Raw genomic sequence first — 17,505 nt, forward strand, 5'->3', positions numbered from 1 at the left:
CAACGTTCAGGGCTTTTCAAGCCGATATATTAAGCAACAGCAGAAAGGTTAACAAAAGCAAGACTGATGTTAGAATAAGGCATAACGTTTAGGGGAAAAAAAAAAGTATGCTGTACTGTGCAATAAAAATAATGGAGGTAGGAAAAAAGGAAAATTACTTTGAAAACAATGCAGGAAAAAATAGCACACGATCTATTTTAGAAACTGGAAATAGCCCAGAAACGAAAGACAGCAAATAAAAGCCCAGTTTACTGCCTAAAAAAATGTACTGAATAAAAAATGGGCTCCAGTCCACAAACTCTGGACACAGGAGCAGTGAGTGAGAAAAATCAGGCTACCTTAGCAATGTGCAAACAAGCACTGAAAAACAGGTATTCAAAACATTTGACGTTGTAACAGATTGACATAATTCACAGTTCAAGCACTTGCACTGACCACACCATGCATTTCAATCACCTAAAAATCAAGAGCACTTGACTTGCTGATCTTTAATTCATGCATATGCAATCACCTGACTGAAACTGCTGGGACCCCTGCCTACAAACAGAAGACACAACAGCACATGTATCTTTCATTCTGGCTAGTAAAAATCAGGAAATAAGATCTTCTAAAGTGACTCTGGGATTCTCTTGCATTATGAGCAGAAAATCCTCCTAATTTCCTTCCTTAGCACTTAACTGTGTCATTATAATTCTCAAATAAACAGTAGGTATGACAAAGGTGAAAAGTAATCACACAGATTACACTTCAGTAGTGGACTCTGGAGTGCTTCACAGCTCCTCTGTGCAAGAATGCAGCTCCATGGCTTCCCAAAACACTAAGATAAATCAATCCACTTCAGGAAGAATTTAGTAGGTTTTTTTCCACTAGAAGATGACCTAGGCAGGGAAAACCTGCAGCCAATGGTACTTGGCATGCCCAGCTCCGGCACTGGGAGCATGCTGCAGAACACACCTACCCATGCCACAGAGATGTAAGAAGAGGTAAGGTGCCCTGTTCTGCCTGTTAGGCACCAAGGTGTCTTTACAGAAAGCACAAGCAGAGTTAGGAGTCCTAGTAAAAAACCAGGCGGGTTGATCTGACTGGATCCTTCAGCTCTACAACAGGAAATGCTGGAAGCACACCTTTGGCAACGCAACACCTCTCTGGAAAGGTCAGTACTGAAACCAGGATTTCAGTCCAGAACTCAGTCTGGACTGAGGCATCTGCAGGCCATTACAGTAATGGAAGTTCACACTTGTCGGTGTACTGGGGTTTAATAGTGGGGGGGCTACAGGGGTGGCTTCTGTGGGAAGCTGCTGGAACCTTCTCCCATGTCCGATGAAGCCAACCAGCTGGCTCCAAGATGGGCCGGTCCTTGGCCAGTGGCGGGTCGTCAGTGAGAGGGGCAGCACCTCCAGGATCACTGATTTAAGAAGGAGGAAAAGTTAATGTCACTGTGCAACAGCAACAGCGGCGGGAGCGAGGGGGGCCGGGAGGGGCGAGCAGCAGCCCCGCACCCCCCCGGGGCAGGGCCGGGCCGGGCCGGGCCGGGCCGGAGGAGGCCGGGGGGGCTCCGGGCGCCGCAGCAGAGGCTCCCCGGCAGCCCGCGGGGAAGGGCAGGGCAGGGCAGGGCAGCCCCCGGCGGGGCAGGCTGTGCCCCTCAGCCCACGGAGCCCGCGGGGGAGCAGCTCCCCCCCGCAGCCCGGGGCAGGGGGTGCCCGCGGGGGGCTGTGACCCGCGGGGGCCGCGCTGGAGCCGGCTCCGGGCAGGGCCCGTGGCCCCGCGGGGAGGAGCCCGGGCCGGGGCCGGGCTGCGGGCAGGGCCGGTGCCCCCGGGGGGGCTGGAGCCGGCTGGGCCGGAGGGGCTGCGCCCCGCGGGGGGCCCCGCGCTGGGGCCGGGCAGGGGGTGAGGACCCTCCCCCGGCGGGGCAGCAGCGGCCGGGACAGCGGGGGCGGCACCGGCCGCGGCCCCGGGACAGCCCCGGCCCGGCTGGGCGCAGGGGCAGGGCGGCGGCGGCACCCGGGCCCGCCAGCGGAAGGGACAGAAGTTAAAGACGTCGAGATGGCGACGTTTACCTTTTGATCCAACACCAAGTAGTTACACAGCAACCCAAGAAGTGCTAAAATTGAACCCAGTGCCTTTGTTCGCTGTCAGAAGGTTCCAGATTACAGCTCCCACTCCTAGGAGGGTGGCCCAGTCACAAGGCAAGCAGCAAGGAAAGAAATGGCAAGATTTGAGGGCCCAAAGAGAGAAGAAATGGAAGCGTGAGCCTGAGCTTTAGTCCCTGCTCCTATCTCCCAGAATTTTTTTGGTATTTTGCCATTAAAAACTAGGAAAGGGCAGCAGCATAGGAATAGGGTTCATCTAAGCAAATGCAGGCATTTACACCTGAGCTAGTTCCGTATAATCCATTCATAACCCACGGCAAGAAAGACACTTTGGGAAGAGTCAGCTCATCCTAAAGTAAACACCTGAGCTCTGCTAAACTATTCGGTGAGATTAAGTCTGTTGTAGAGTGTCTGGCAAGTTCTTCCAGTGAGAACCAATGTACGTAAGGTCTTGGGGATACAGGAGCGTTACCATTACTGGGGGGTGCATCTCGCTCTTAAACTGTTCCTTACCTAAGCTCTCTGCTCCCCGTTAGACAGAACTACCATTGCAGATCTGACCTTCGATCGTAAGGTTTATCCATGCACAGACATTTCTGGGAGACAAAATCAATCCTCTAAGCATGGCAGCATGTAACTTCAAGTGAAAAAGCATGTATCATGTTATGTTAAACTAAAGTATCCTCACTGCAGTGAAATAAGTGAAAAATCAAGATTAAATGTGAACATAGAGTTGCATACATCAGTAGTTAAGAAGGCTTCAGCTTCATTGCCATAACAAATGTAACAACTTCCTTTTAATGTGTTCTGTTAGAGGATAAGTGGAATGTAAGTCCTATTTTTACATGACAAGGACAAATTTAAATGCTTTTTAATTTCTTACTTTGTTTAATTACTAGAAACACAACTCTGGTGTCAATTTTGCTAAATTTCTCAGGTACTGTCTGAGGGTTTTCTTCACCATTAAGAGAAGAAGGATGTTAATTATACTATAAAACCACTTTATTCCACACCTCTTACTTGCATAAAAAGGCAGTATTAAAAAATTCAGAGCAGGCTGAATAAAAATCACTTTTCTAAAACAAGTTTCATTACTAAGGTTAGAGGTTATCATTCCTCAGTCTTCAGTGGGGGGAAAATACCCAAAACAAAGTTTATCCTTTTTAAGGTATTAGATGAGATCTGCTACAAAGATGTTTCTGCCCTTTTTTGGGTTCCACTTTAAAAATAGTGGGTTTTTTCCCTAGTCACTGGTGATCCAACCTGCGCTTCAAATAAGTCTCATCTATACTCGAGGATTCATAATTTCATCTTTCATTTCCACAAAAACTTTACTGAATATCAACAGGTGAATGTTTCTTGGTGGTTCCTCTGTAACTGTCAAATATTGCAGATACCTTTTTTTGAAAACCTAGTCTTGCAAAATTAGGTCTCCCAACAAAAATATTTTTTTTTCATTTATTGGACCCCAAAGCAGTACAAGAATGTAACCATGCTACAAAGATAAACATTTTATATTTTCCTAAACATACAGCAGTGACTAACTTGTAAAATACCAAATGCTTACTGAGTGGTACTCAATTTTTCTACACAACAACAGCACTATGTGAGCATAAGATTTCTTTAAGGATCGGCATAAGCAAACTTCAAAGGTGAAGCCAGCACGAGTCATTCTGCATTGTTTAAGAAACCCAGGAAACCAGTGAGAATAGAAATTTAAGAAACAAAACTGAGACAGTTGTGTGACAAAGTGCCAGTAGTACACAAAACCACGGTGTGGTTTTTGACCAACTTAAGCTTAGGTCTCAAATAAAGACTTCTTTAAATGTAAAGAAAAAGCAAACCACATGTGGCCTCTTGCAAGCTGGTAACTGAATCGCACACAAAGTGAGGATTCACGTAAGTTTCATTCCTTGAAACATCCAACTCTGAAGTATAAACTTCTGTAAGCAAAGTCATGTTTTGACCTGCTAACACTATTAAAATATCTACCCCTGTTAATCTAATTCTTTTAATTGCAAGAAACGGTTATAACTCTGGGGCTCTTGCAGCTTCACTGGGGTAGCCAAGACTGTTAGCTTTGGGATCGCCCTCACCTACGGTCTGGCTAGGCAGCCTCCAAGCCACAGGCTGCTTTGCCAGACCAGCAGTGCCATTACCTCTCCATAACTCAGGCGCGGTTGCCGCCAGCCACCTTTTACACAACTTTTAATCTGAGCTAAAAAGACAGATGAAGGTAATAGCCTGAAGGGACGATGAGTTTCCAGCTACCATCTGCATACTGCCATCACTCAAACCCCAAGTTTGAGGTGCAAACTCTCCAACCTAAACAACCGTGGTAGATGTTATCAGGATGGGGGAAGAGCCTGGCAGCTCACTTGCAGCCAAGAAGGAAAGTGCCACAATAGAACACGCACCTACGTCTTTCCACTGAACCGGCTTCCCAAAAACACAACGGTATCTGAAAAACCTAACAGTTGTGACATCAGAAGATCCTTCCCTTCCTGTACAGCACAAAACAGGTAAAAAGAATGGAAAGCAAACGTTGGCAGTAGAAACGTGCCTATGCATAGCATTTGGAAAAGAAAACGATGAGCCACTGTGCATACAACCCAGCACTCAACCTGACAGTGACCACCATCTGCTGTTTCAGAACATGGGTAACGAAAACCCACAGCGCACCCAGAAAAATCACCTGCCTCTAGGTTATCTCTAAACACTTTTTAGTCAAGAGCCTGGCTTAACTTAGAAGCAAGAAACTTCATGTTCTTAGCTATATTTTAAAATATTTTCACTACAAGTCAATATTCATTAGTGTCTAAATCTTTCTGAGCTTAAGCCTCACTAATAATTTGCAGCAATCAACTGTAATTACAGAACACGTGAAAGGCCTTTAAGTTTGAATTAATTTTAAATTTCATTCAATGCACCATTTCTCTGGTTTTACAATATAAAAGGAATGCAAATCTCTAAGAGCCTTGCTTTGTACATTTTTCAAAATCTTCTCTGAGGTTCATAGTAACATTTTTAAAACTTTTTTTTTTCCCCAGAAACTTTTGTACAGTCCTCCTTAGTCTACCGATATGTGCATTATCTATCAAGATGGAGCTGCCACAGCTGAGCACTGAAATCAAGATGAAGGCAAACAAGAAATTGGCAAAAGGAGAGGTAGATATACATACCCAAAATAAAACCACCAAGTTTTTTTTACATTTGATTCTCAGCCCACTCTTGGTGCTATCTGGTATTTTGTTGATTTTAAAACTCCAGTTCCATGTTAACAGGGGTGCTTTCCTCTGACCTATCACAACACTACCCAGAATATTTTGTTGAGCTAACAGGTAATCTTAAATATTCTGGGTTGTGTTCATCACAAACATTTTCCCTCTTAAGGCATACTTGCAACTCTGTTTCATTTGCAGTTTTGTTGCCCATTCACAATACTATTTTTTCACCAGCAGTGTCTCCCCTTAGGCTGGTTTAGCCATCTTTCACCTTAAACCTTTTTAAAACAAATCATGTCCTTCTGGTTTTCTTGGTAAGTAAGATTAAGATTAACTACCCATACCATAAAGGAATTCTACTGTATTTATACCACAGTGACAAAAAAACCCAAACCAAACCATCTTTTTCCAACCAGCTTCCTGTTGGTTAATTAATTTAAGGTTTATGATGATGCTTTCCCTCTCGAACAATGATCACTTTGGATGCTGACTCACGTTTAGTGGTTGACCTAGCTGGAATGGTTGTACGATGCATTCCTTGATGTTCTTCTAACCCTCTGCCAGGGAAGGTTATATAGGGATGAACAGAAAGCAAATCCACTCCTCCGCTAGTCCTAACTTAAAATGGACAGCACGAACACAGACCACTGGCAACATCAGCTTGCATTAACATATTGGGCTGTAGACTGCAATGGTTAAAAACATAGTCCATGGCTCACCTGATTCCTCCTGCCACAAAGAATAATGTCAAAGAAAGGGCTGGGCATGAGAGTTACTATTTTGATCATATCAGGTAAGGTTTCTGTGGAACACAAGGCAACCACTTTAATCAGTGACCTCCTTGAACGACTTTGTTATCTATACATACGTATCTGTCAAGCATGATCTATCTATCAATGTTTCAAAAAAATCTACCCATGCTTTCAAAAAGAAAACAGCAGAATACTTTTCTTTGGAGAATAACTAATACAAATGTTAGAACTATGAAATTACAATTTCATAAAGTTTATCAAAACCAGATGTAAAAGCTCCTTGCTTTTGATTCCCTAAATCTTTGTTGGACTCTTTAAAATGCACTGTTTTCCACTTTGTACTCTGAGTTTCTATATTTTTACCAGCTGTATTTCTAAGCTTTTACAGAAAGCCAAATAAGTATATAATCCTGGCAACTCAGCATGCTTTCACATTATCAGCCTGTTCCAGTACATCATTTCCTAACACATCAGTTTTATCATCTTTCATCTTTATCGCCAGAAAGGCAGCGTAACTAGAATAAAGATAGCATGAATTAGCCTAATAATGACACCTTACACAAAGAAGTTCTCAGCAATGTACTTATTTTAATCATCGCATTGTAGCTGATGATTTTAGACACCTACGTTTTATGTAAACCTCTTCTCCATCCACATGCTCTCCAAATCCACCCTGAACTTTTTAGCTTTCTTCTTTCTACTGCAAGCTATGAGTACGTTCTCCTCCTTGACTTCATCAGGGTTAGATTTCCACCTTTCAAACAATTTCTACTTTGCAGAAAAACTTGGGACATTTAGCCCTTACACTTATCTTTACCATCCCACTCCCGTCTGTCAGACAAACGTGGATTCAGATACCTTCATGAGCTTTGCAAGCATGCTCCATCTAGGATGTAGCGGTTTTATTCCTTGACTTACGACTAGTCCTTCTGGTCTCCCTTCTTATAAAGATGAGGTCTTCCAAAAGCTCCTCTGTTACTGTATCAGGTTTTCTTACCTGCTGCTAACCTTTCTTAACCTTCATACAGATAGCTAACGTGTTATTTAGGAAGTCAGCTAATACTGTCTGGCTACAGAATTTGTCTAAGCTTAAACATACATTTCAAAGGATTGTTTTCCCACTTAATAGAAGCTCTCCACCTTGGATGCTTTCTTGCAATGTATTGTTGGTAACTACAAGAACGCCACACTACAGGCTCTGTGATCAGACTAAAATTTCCACACTTCTATCACCCACTAATTAATACAGCTTCTGTGAACCACTGTATTTTGCTCTCAGGAGGAAACTACTATAATCCTGATAGTCATTAATACTAAAAGACAATGAACACGCCCTGGCACTTGTGCTACTAGATAGCTGTAGATGAGCTGGAAAATAGCCAGGGCAGTACCAGGGGGACACTCAGTGGAGTAGGAAATCAAGTGATTACTTCACACAAACTTAAACAACCAACTTCATTCAGCATGCTACCGGTTCAGGACTTTGGCAACCAGAACTGATAGAATAGAATAGAAAAATGGTATAGCCTAAGGCAACCGAAAAAGTCAGAGCTCTATGCTGAGAACCACAGTTTTCTTGAAAAAGATTTTCAAGGCTGGAACTGGCGAGGTATAACTTGCTTGCTATCCATTCGTCAAGTATCAATCAAGCCTGCAAGTTCAAGGGTAAGCAGAGCTTTTCTCCAAGGTACTACAATATCTAAACGATCATAATGGAAAGAAACCAAATACTAAAGCACAGCTGCAGAAACACAGAAGTCTTTAGAAATAGGCCCTCCCTCACTTTGAGAAATTGTTTGTTTTCCCCAGACCATTACAGACATCAACAAGGTCACAATTTCTGCTGTAGTTCTGAGAAATTCTCTGCTGCTCAAGCTTTAAGAGCTTTGTTTTGCTCTTGGGGAAGAGAAATAACTGGATCAGGCCGATAGCAAACTGCATATATGAGAGACTGACAAATGCTAAAGCCATTAAGAAATACTTGTTAATGTTAAAATGGTTTGTTGAGGTTTGTAGAACAACTGAAGCACAGGAGGGTTCATTCATTTGGGGAGAAGTGGGGAGAGGAGAAAGGGTAATGAAATAGGGTGGAAAGATCATCTTAGTGTTACAAACAGCCACAGGACCTTGCTATTCCACAACTGGCATAACCCATGCTCTCTCTGGCTGCAAGGTTGGAGGAAAAAACCCCAAACAAAACCCCAACTAACACACCTTCATATGAGTTTTATTATTTCTCAATGGTTTTAACATTTGGAACTAACCAGATGACTTTATTGAACTCCACAGCCAAAGCCACCAACGCATTATTCTGCCCCTGCACTAGTGTCCAAGTAGGGAGTGATGAAGAGAGCCTGCAGTGCAAGGGGAGGGTGCTCCACACCGCTGCAGCCCGGGCAGGCAGCCTAGCTGCCTCTGCACCGCAGGAGGGGTGATCTCTGCAGCACACAGACCAGTCTGTCTGCATCAGAAGATACTCTTGGAAGGCAAATTCAACTCTCTCGCCAGTCATACACCTGCATTTCCTCCCAGAGGAGCACAACAGAGATTGTCTTGTGAGAATCAGAAGACATTTGTCCCAACTATGGCAGATACACATGAAATTCTGGATACCTCAATGAACTCCAGCTGCCATAAACCTGGAGGAGCACAGCTGTACCACTAAGAAGTGCTGTACGGCCCAGATAGATCTTGATGTTAAAATGGATACTTTCAAAGAACTGCAAGACAGCTGCCTTTGAGGCAGCAGTGAGCACATACCCACAATGTTCTTCAGCAGGATATTTATTCATCATCTTCCCATCACCTGCCCCTTCTTGCCAGTTCAGTCCATCAGTAAGCAGCTCCTGCCCTCTTCCTCACCCCACACAAAGTCTTTCTGTCATTGTCTTCTGCCTCCAGTAGGATAATATTACCAAGTCACTAAGTAGATTCTCTTCCCTCCTCCCAAATCTATCAGGTTTCTGCCTGAAGCATGCAGTTTATCAGATACTAAAGAGCACAGAAAACATCACAAACAGTTATTCTGTTTCTATACTATGAGTTTTCCCTAAGTTCTCGTGACCTTCCCAGTTTAGTACAGGTCATAAACAAGCTAATCTAAATGTCAGCTTTGGCATGGACTCGAACATGTGTGTGCCAGGCAATGGGCACTAATAATTGCAAACACATAGCTGCTACCTGCTCTCAGACTAGCTTGAAGTAATCACAAGCAAGAGAAAAAAAAAACCTGCTTTCATCGTAGGTGTAGAAAACTCAGGAAGCCCCTGAGCTACAAACATGGATGCAGGGAGAGTACTCTGAGAAGCTCTTACAGCTTCTGCAGACCTCTCAAGTTGGCCAAAGACAAGGCGCAGCACCGACAAAAAATAACTACCAGCTTACATGCCATGATAGCGTCACACAGAACTCAATTTGATATTTATAATGTTCTCCAACACAAATGTACCACAATACAGCCCATGGAGCTGCTTTCAGTAAATGTCATCTCGTGCTGGCCAGAATAATTTCCATCAGCATTCCCACTCCTTATACACTTGTCCTGAAATAAGCCTTAGGACTGTGACTTGGGAGTAATATCAAAATTTTTCCCTCCAGTTCTGTACCATCCAAATCGGGCTGGAATTCAACAAAGCTGCCTACCAAAAGCATACAGCCTTCCTCAATGGAGGCACGTGGTCCCACAGAACCTGCATAATCCTTGGGAGGGCTGAGCTTTGGCTGGGGTCTTCCGATGTCCTGCCACGGCTCATCTGTGCCTGGAGAGCAGCATCCCGAGTTCCTTTTTTCTATTCCACACGGCATTCTGTCATCTCTTTCAGACAGGCAGTGCTGCTGGAAAGAGAACGAACTGCTTGTCTCCCCAGAAGTACAGTGTTTTCCTGTCTTCTATATAGGATTGTAAGATGATGTGGAGTCTAGCTCAAACCAGAATTGCCGACCGAAACACAAGAGCACACTCAGGTGAGTTGACATGCCAGCTCAATGTGCATAAAGATATGAAGTCTGGCCACAGAAGAACTAAGAAAATAGGAACAGTTAAAGAAGATATGCATCCATGCTCTATTACAAGCTAACTAATTCCAAGGTAAACTTAATTCACTTAAAACAAGTAACTGAAAAGTACATGTGGGTAAGGCGTGCTGACCTTAAAGTCGTATTAATCTGAAGTGTAGGCAAGAAGAGTTTATTCTGCATTAGACACTTATTTGCCATGAAGTCAGTAAAAGAATGCCTACCCCAGCTACTTACTTTCTCAGAATTTAACCCTCTTAAGCTGTTTGAGAATTTCACCTCCCAGCCACTGGAGGCTACTTTCAACAAATTAGTTACATTTGATGGCTAGAAACCTTAGAGCTGTAGCACTTCCATCATGCTCAAAACTGAAACAAGCACAGAAGTAATACACTATGTTCTACAGTTTACTAGACATGCTTTTATTTTCCAATAGTTTGTTGCTAAGTTAAGAATACTGCATTTTACTAACAGGTGGTAGATTAATGGCTTTGACATAAATGTTTTGGTTCAGTCCTCGAGTGCAGCAGGAACGCGACGATTACTTATATTCCACGTATACACACTAAGTTCAGCCTGCATTCACATGATAACTACTTGACTGATTCAGAACAGCAGTTAAATTTCTTACTCATAAAGGAAAAAGTGTGAAAAGATAAGAACACTCAGACCTGCAGCGCAGATGAAAAGCGTTACCTCTGACTAGCTGATACAGCTTTATGGCAGAAGCAAGCTTGTAATAGTGATAGAGCCACACAATATGTTTAATGAAGATTCAGCAATACGTAGTGTGCGAATAAACTCAACCACCCAGCATTACAGGTGCTACCAACGTTAGATGTCAGAACTTGCTCATTTACGTAAGAGGACACCACATGAATTAATCTTTCTGCACTGAACTAGTTAATAAATCTCAAGTACAGTATCAATGATTAAAATTTAAGCAAAATAGCATGACAGTCAGTACTTCCATAACACACTTATTGCCTACTTTTAATACTAACCAATCTACTGCAGATATTACATATTTCTGCAATGTATCATGACTTAAGAGTCACATCAAACCCCATAACTTCTGATCAATAGTACACAAACATGCTTGATATCAAACATCAAATACAAGAAAAATCAATGACATTACCAGAACACTCTGCTTCACTGCCTTTTCATTAGGATCATACCTAATCTTGAGCTTGAAAGTCTGTCAAACTCCTTGTCATTAGATAGGGTTGGCTTTGGCTTCCTATATGAAACAGCTACAAAGCTTCAGGTAAGTTTCTCCCATATTCAACAGCAGTTTAAGTCAATATTAATTGTTCACTTCTTCAGAAAATGGCAAGGATCCTTAAGCTTACCACTGTAAAGCTTTCTAGAAGTATTGGAATGACAATAAAATGCCTGACATAACCCACCGAAACAAATTACTTCAGCATCCAAATTCATTTGAAAAGAGAAAAGACGTTAGGTGTCTAGAAGCTTTAGAAAAATTACAGCAGCTTGTAAAACATAAATTACTGCTTTGAAGCATGGTAGCTCCAAAGACTATATATATATAGATATAGATATAGAGATATATATATATGTATATATATATTTCAGTTCTACAACGTAGTATCGGGTATTCCCTATTGAAAAACATTAAAGAAACCATAAATGGCTTGCACAGATTTTCCACAAGCACCTGCCGTTAAACCTCAGTTCTCATTATAAAGACAGAAAAGGGGAAGGGGAGAAAAGATTTAAAAAAATGGACCTGCTACCAGGCATCTGCATCTCATCATGTCTTTTCTTACACCACTTAAACCCGAGCCAACACGTGAAGAGTGTTTTTATTATCAAGCTCCAACCAAACACAAGACATTGACGCCATAATTAAGCAACAAACTTCTAGGCTGGGTCAATCTGTCAGGGTAATTGTCAAGAGTCAAAGGAGATGAAGAAGTCTGAGCTCCAGTGAGAATACAGGATTGCCTCGGACTGGAAATCCACACACCAAAACACACTTGCTGTTTTCAAGAACACCTTCAGCACGATCATTACTGGCAAGATTTTCATATAAGTTTGCTATTTTACTGAAAGAATATTCAAAGCATGCATATTTGTTACCATTTCAATCAAGGATAAATCAAACCCCATACTGCTATGAAAAAAACTGCAAAAATTCATGAGCTAACACAGCCACACACACTTTGGAAGATGCCATTCACCCCCGGGAGAGGTTCCCCCATTCACAGACTAGGGAACCTGGCAAACCAGTGAGTGTTTTGCGTAGTCATGTGTAAAATTAGATCTCTGTTGTGCAAGCTAACATTCTACTAATATTTTCATTCACAAGAGACCAAGTGCTTAATTAACATTTATACCAATTCTCAAGCTACAAAGGAGGTGGTGATTTGATACCATGGTTCCTTAAAAACAGCCCTAAATACAGATATAGTTCTTGCTCTCCTCTATCACATATATTTAGTATTTAAATTTGCAACTGCTCCTCTGTTGCAAGTAAAAACTTAGTAAAAAAAAATAATAAAGACAGCATATGTTTGTTAGAACAAGGAGAACAAGTACTGGCTTCCTGTGATGATTTGTTTCAGTTTGCAGTTTTGCCTTCAGAAGCAAGCAGAGGCAAAAGAGATACTATAGTGCAGCACACTGTAGTATGATCTGTATTGTTAACTTAGTTATGCATCTCAAAGTACAGTAATACCGGGGTACTGACATCTCCCAGCCCTCAAAAGTTCCAGTTAAATCATATATTGGGTTGCTGTGCTAGTTTTGACTGGGGTGGAGTAAATTTTCTTCACAATAGCTGGTATGGGGCTCCGTTTGGATTTGTGCTGAAAACAGCGTTGGTAATTCAGGGATATTTTAGTTATTGCTGAGCAGTGCTCACACAGAACCAAAGCCTTTGCTGCTCCTCACCCGACCCTGCCAGTGAGTAGGCTGGGGGGCATAAGAACTTGGGAGGGCATGCAGGACACAGCTGGCACAGCTGACCCCCACTGACCAGATGTTCCATACCATAGGGCTTCATGCTCAGCATACGAAGGTGGGGGAAAAAGGAAAGGAGGGGGGATGTTTGGGGTGATGACATTTGTCTTCCCAAGTAACTATTATGCATGATGGAGCCTGGCTGCCCTGGGGATGGCTGAGCACCTGCCTGCCCATGGGAAGCAGTGAATGAGTCCTTTGGTTTGCTTTGCTTGCGCACATGGCTTTTGCTTCACTTATTAAACTGTCTTTATCTCAAAAAAGTAAAAGTGAGAAAACCTGTGGGTTGATTCCCTCCCCCATCCCGCTGTGAGGGGGGCGAGCGAGCAGCTGTGTGGGGTTTAGCTGCCAGCTGGGGTTAAAACACCACATTTGTTTTTTAATAAATCCTACAAGAAACAATTTACTTTTTGAGACATATCAACTAGCAAATTTTGTGAGTTAACACTGTCACCATCTTGATTAGACACTTGACTTCATTCTTTTCAAAGAAGTTCAAGATTGTCATAATTGCAACTCAAGTCACAACATTGTATGTAAAACAAAAATAAGCATTCTTAAAGATAATTATTCTTCATAAAATAAAATCTTCACTACATAACTATAGATCTCATTACTTTATTTGAATAGCTGCAACTTTCAAAAGAGCCACCGGCCAGAAAAGTTAAGCTATTTTATTATAAAGCCTTCATAAGAAGGTGATTATTTCCACAGCTACCTGTTTATCCCACCACTCAATAGTGACAGGTGAAATCAACAGCAGACACTCTTATTTTCCTATTCAAGCATGATTTACATTACCCACTAAATCCCAAAGAACATATTTAAATTGGTTTGCACACTTTAAGACAAGACCATACTCGTGTACAGACAGTTAAAACATCTAACCCACTACTAATACAGGTTAACTTGACATCTAAACTAGTCAAGACTACTATGGAAAACTAGTGACTACTGCTGTCATTACTATTTCTCTTGAAGTTCTCAAGTAAGAGAGGTGACAGGGCAAAGTTCAAGTGTTGTCTGAGCCTTAACAAAAATCTAAAATCCCTCTAAGAAATATTTGATAGCTTCCTAGCTGTCAACATCTGCTCAGCATCCTTTCCTGTAAGGGAAGGTTATACTTTGTTTCCTTAATAATGAACAAGCTCTTTGTTCTAATTATTAACAGGAAAGAAAATATGGCTGTTATACAACTACTGAACAACATTCAAACTTGAGCTTCTAGTTCTCCTTGAGGCTCCTCATATAAAGAAAATAACTTCTACTGGCATCTTCCTAGATTAACCTTTCAGACAAGACAATATAGGCCATGTTTAAAAAAAATAATAATCAAAACCATTTGAAACTGCTGAGCATCAAAACAGCGTTAGAAGTAATCAACAAAACCCCCAAACTACCGATTCCCTTCCTTGACCGCAAAACGAATATGGAGAAGAGTTCCAAGTAGCCGTTACTTGGCAGTTGACATTTGAAAGTTGGTCCAGATTCTAAGAAGTTCAGAAAAACACACTTCAAGGTTTTGTAGCTATTTGCTTAGATTTTGTTATGTATCACTGTCAATGCAAATCCACTGTCATGCAAGGCTGGTATCAAAAGTGAAACTAACCACATATAACTGAAATCAAAATCCCTTTTGCTGTCCAAGGAAAACTACCTACAGTTGGTAAATAACAAATGTTCAGGAAAAAAAAAAGCCCACTTCCATTTTTAATCAACGTCTACCAACTTTATGACTTGTACCCTTAAAAACACCACTTTGGGGAACTAATGGAAATAAAAATAATGTAGAGAAATCTAGTCACTGCAACCCTTTTTCCAAAAGCATAAAATATACCAGCTAACAGCTACTGGCACCACAAACCAAGCCTATCAAGTAGGTTTTATCAAAGGAAAAAGAAAACCCCTGTCACACAAATTATCAAGAATCACCCAACTTTGTGTTTTTCACACCTCCACATTTTTCTTACAGATTAGAAAATGCAAGCAAATACATCACCTACACCAGACACAAGCAAAAAAAACCCAAGTAGTTTAGAGATTACATTTTCAGAAGCTAAAACTACTGCCATCTGGGGGGGACTGTTCTAAAACAGTGAGAATAACCTGTCCCCTGCCAAACAGAAAGGCCAATACAGAGAAAAGTTTAAAAATTTGGCAAGTATCAAGTCAACCAACACCACAAACTCCACAATGCAAGTAATTTGAAAGCTTTTTAGAAAAGGGTTATACGCTAATCATTGTCCTACTGAACAACCCCCTGCCCCACTAGGTCATGCAAATAAGCCATCAGGAATTTATTTTTTTTTTAATCAAATGCATATACTTAAAACACAGGTCGCTATCTCCTCCTTTCCTTTTAATTTATTCTGCAGTTCACACAAGAAAATTACTCTTACACACCCACTTACGTTCTGTCACACTGTAAAAGCACTAGTTTTCTTTACAGTCACCACTTTTAAAGGAGTATTTTCATTAAAAATTCACACTTTTAAGTGTGTTGGAGGTTTTTATGAATAAGTTTTGCAACAGTTTAACAAAAACAATGCTTCTTCTACAGAGCCCTTTATATAACGTAAGAGGTACCGGAGTGCTGGGGAATTTTGATATAAATACCTATTTTCCAGAAATGTAACCCTGTTTTGAGAAGTTAGCAGATCACACCTGTCTTTTTCACATTGATTAGGCACCGGACAACATGAGGACACAACACATTCATCATATGTCATTATTCATTTCAGCAGCGGCTGCTGCGAACTGACAAGACAGGACGCCTGCACTTTGCAAAAAGCAACTTCCTTTATATGAGAAAGTACCTAGTGCCGATTTAATCAAACCAGCCCGCACAGACAAGGTGGGGTTGGTGGGGAAGGAGGTGAGAGCGAGTGTCTTTTGGGGGAAAAGCAGGGGCTGTTGGACCAAAAGCAGCCCTGAGCTGGGCTTCTCCAGCAGCAGGAAGTTTCTATGGGGCCTTGCCGAGCATGCGCCGTGAGCTCCTCGGTCTCCCTATGTGGCAAGAGTGCAGAGGCAACAACTAAACCAGTAACAGAGACAAGAGACCAAGAGCAACAAGCACCTTCTTCTCTATATTCCTACCGCCGCCTCCACACAGCCCTCCCCAGGCTGCTCTCCTGGTCGGGGCCCTCCTGCATCCATTGTGCGGAGCAGGAATTAAGAGAGTCTGACAACCAAATCTGCTGCTGGAGAGAGGAGAGGGGAGGAGAGGAGGAGCAGCCTGAAAGCAAACTGGAGTGCATAACCCATCCCTCCACCTCGCACAGCTCAGGTGGCGGTGGGGAAGGCTCAAGCAGCTGAGCTTATCCCCCCGCCCCCCCCCCCCCCCCCCCAACTACAAGAGGGGACGAGGGGGAGGAGAAGAGAGGGATGGAGATGGCACACAATGGCTGTCTGTGTGTGGGGGGAGGAGATGGCCTACAACAGCAGCCGTGGGGAGGGCTCAGGGTTTCTCTGTGCCCCCCCCCCCGCCCCAATTCCTCACCCCCACACAGACAGAGAGGAAAGGGGGGTGCGTGTATGAAAGAAGATCAGGACGTTGCTCCGGGTGTTGGTGCGTGTCCTTCTTGTTTCAGGGGAGATATAAAAAAAGGACACATACATGGGGGGGGGGGGGGGGGGGGCGGGAAGGAGGGCTGCGAGGCGACCCCCAAGCCGAGGGGAAGGGAGTAGATGAAAGAGACCCGCTGCCAGCGCCAGGCTGAACAATAATAGTTATTTCAGCTTATCCTGCTTCCCGCGGGAGGCCCGCCCGCACGGAGCCCGGGGACAAACCCAGAGAAACCAGAGGGGGGGGGGGAGGGAGGGGGGTCACAGCCGGCACAGGGAGGGGGGAGGGAGGAGGTCCCCCACCTCCGCCCCATGCTCCGCCGCTGGGGGAGGCGGCTCCCCCCTACCCCGAAACAACTGCTCCCCCCCCCCCCCCAAAAAAAAAACCCAGAAGGGCCCTGCAGAGGGGGGAGAGGGCTCCCCTCCCCCCGGAGGGCCGCTCCGGGAATCCCAGGCCCCTCCTCTCCCTCAGCGCGCTCCACCCCCGGGGCCGGGAGGAGGCGGGGGGGGAATAGCCCCGGCCCCCCCTCCGCCCCCAGCACCGCGGCCCCCCCTCAGCCTGCCGTACGGGGAGTGCAGGGGTGGGGGGAGGTCTCCGGGCCGCTCACCCTGGTCTCCGGGCTCCTGCGGCGGCTGCAGGACGCGCTCCAGCTCGGGGAAGGGCAGCTCGGGCAGGTCCAGCAAGGCCCCGTAGCGCTCGAGGAAGGAGCAGACGACGGCGAAGTTAGGCCAGGACCCCGGGCAGCACGGGCCTGCCGGAGGAGGGGGAGGCGGAGATGGAGCCGGAGGAGCCGCCGCCGCCGCCATCTTGGACCTGAGGATGGAGAAGGAGCTGGGGAGGGGGGGAGGGGGCGGGGGGGAGGGAGGGGGCGC

At 43.9% G+C, this 17,505-nt stretch overlaps 1 protein-coding gene across 2 annotated transcripts in view; it reads right to left on the reverse strand.

The window, feature by feature from the left end:
- Nucleotides 1-17,452, reverse strand: part of RSF1 (remodeling and spacing factor 1) — a 60,946-nt gene extending 43,494 nt beyond the window's left edge. For both annotated transcript variants that reach the window (XM_055703315.1, XM_055703314.1), the window contains exon 1: nucleotides 17,241-17,452. In XM_055703315.1, coding sequence (XP_055559290.1) covers nucleotides 17,241-17,439 — 199 coding nt within the window. In that variant the 5' untranslated portion in view covers nucleotides 17,440-17,452. The remainder of the gene's footprint in view (nucleotides 1-17,240) is intronic.
- Nucleotides 17,453-17,505: the final 53 nt, after the last annotated feature.

This window comes from Falco cherrug, chromosome 2, assembly GCF_023634085.1.
Source record: "Falco cherrug isolate bFalChe1 chromosome 2, bFalChe1.pri, whole genome shotgun sequence".
In the NCBI taxonomy this organism is placed as follows: domain Eukaryota; kingdom Metazoa; phylum Chordata; class Aves; order Falconiformes; family Falconidae; genus Falco; species Falco cherrug.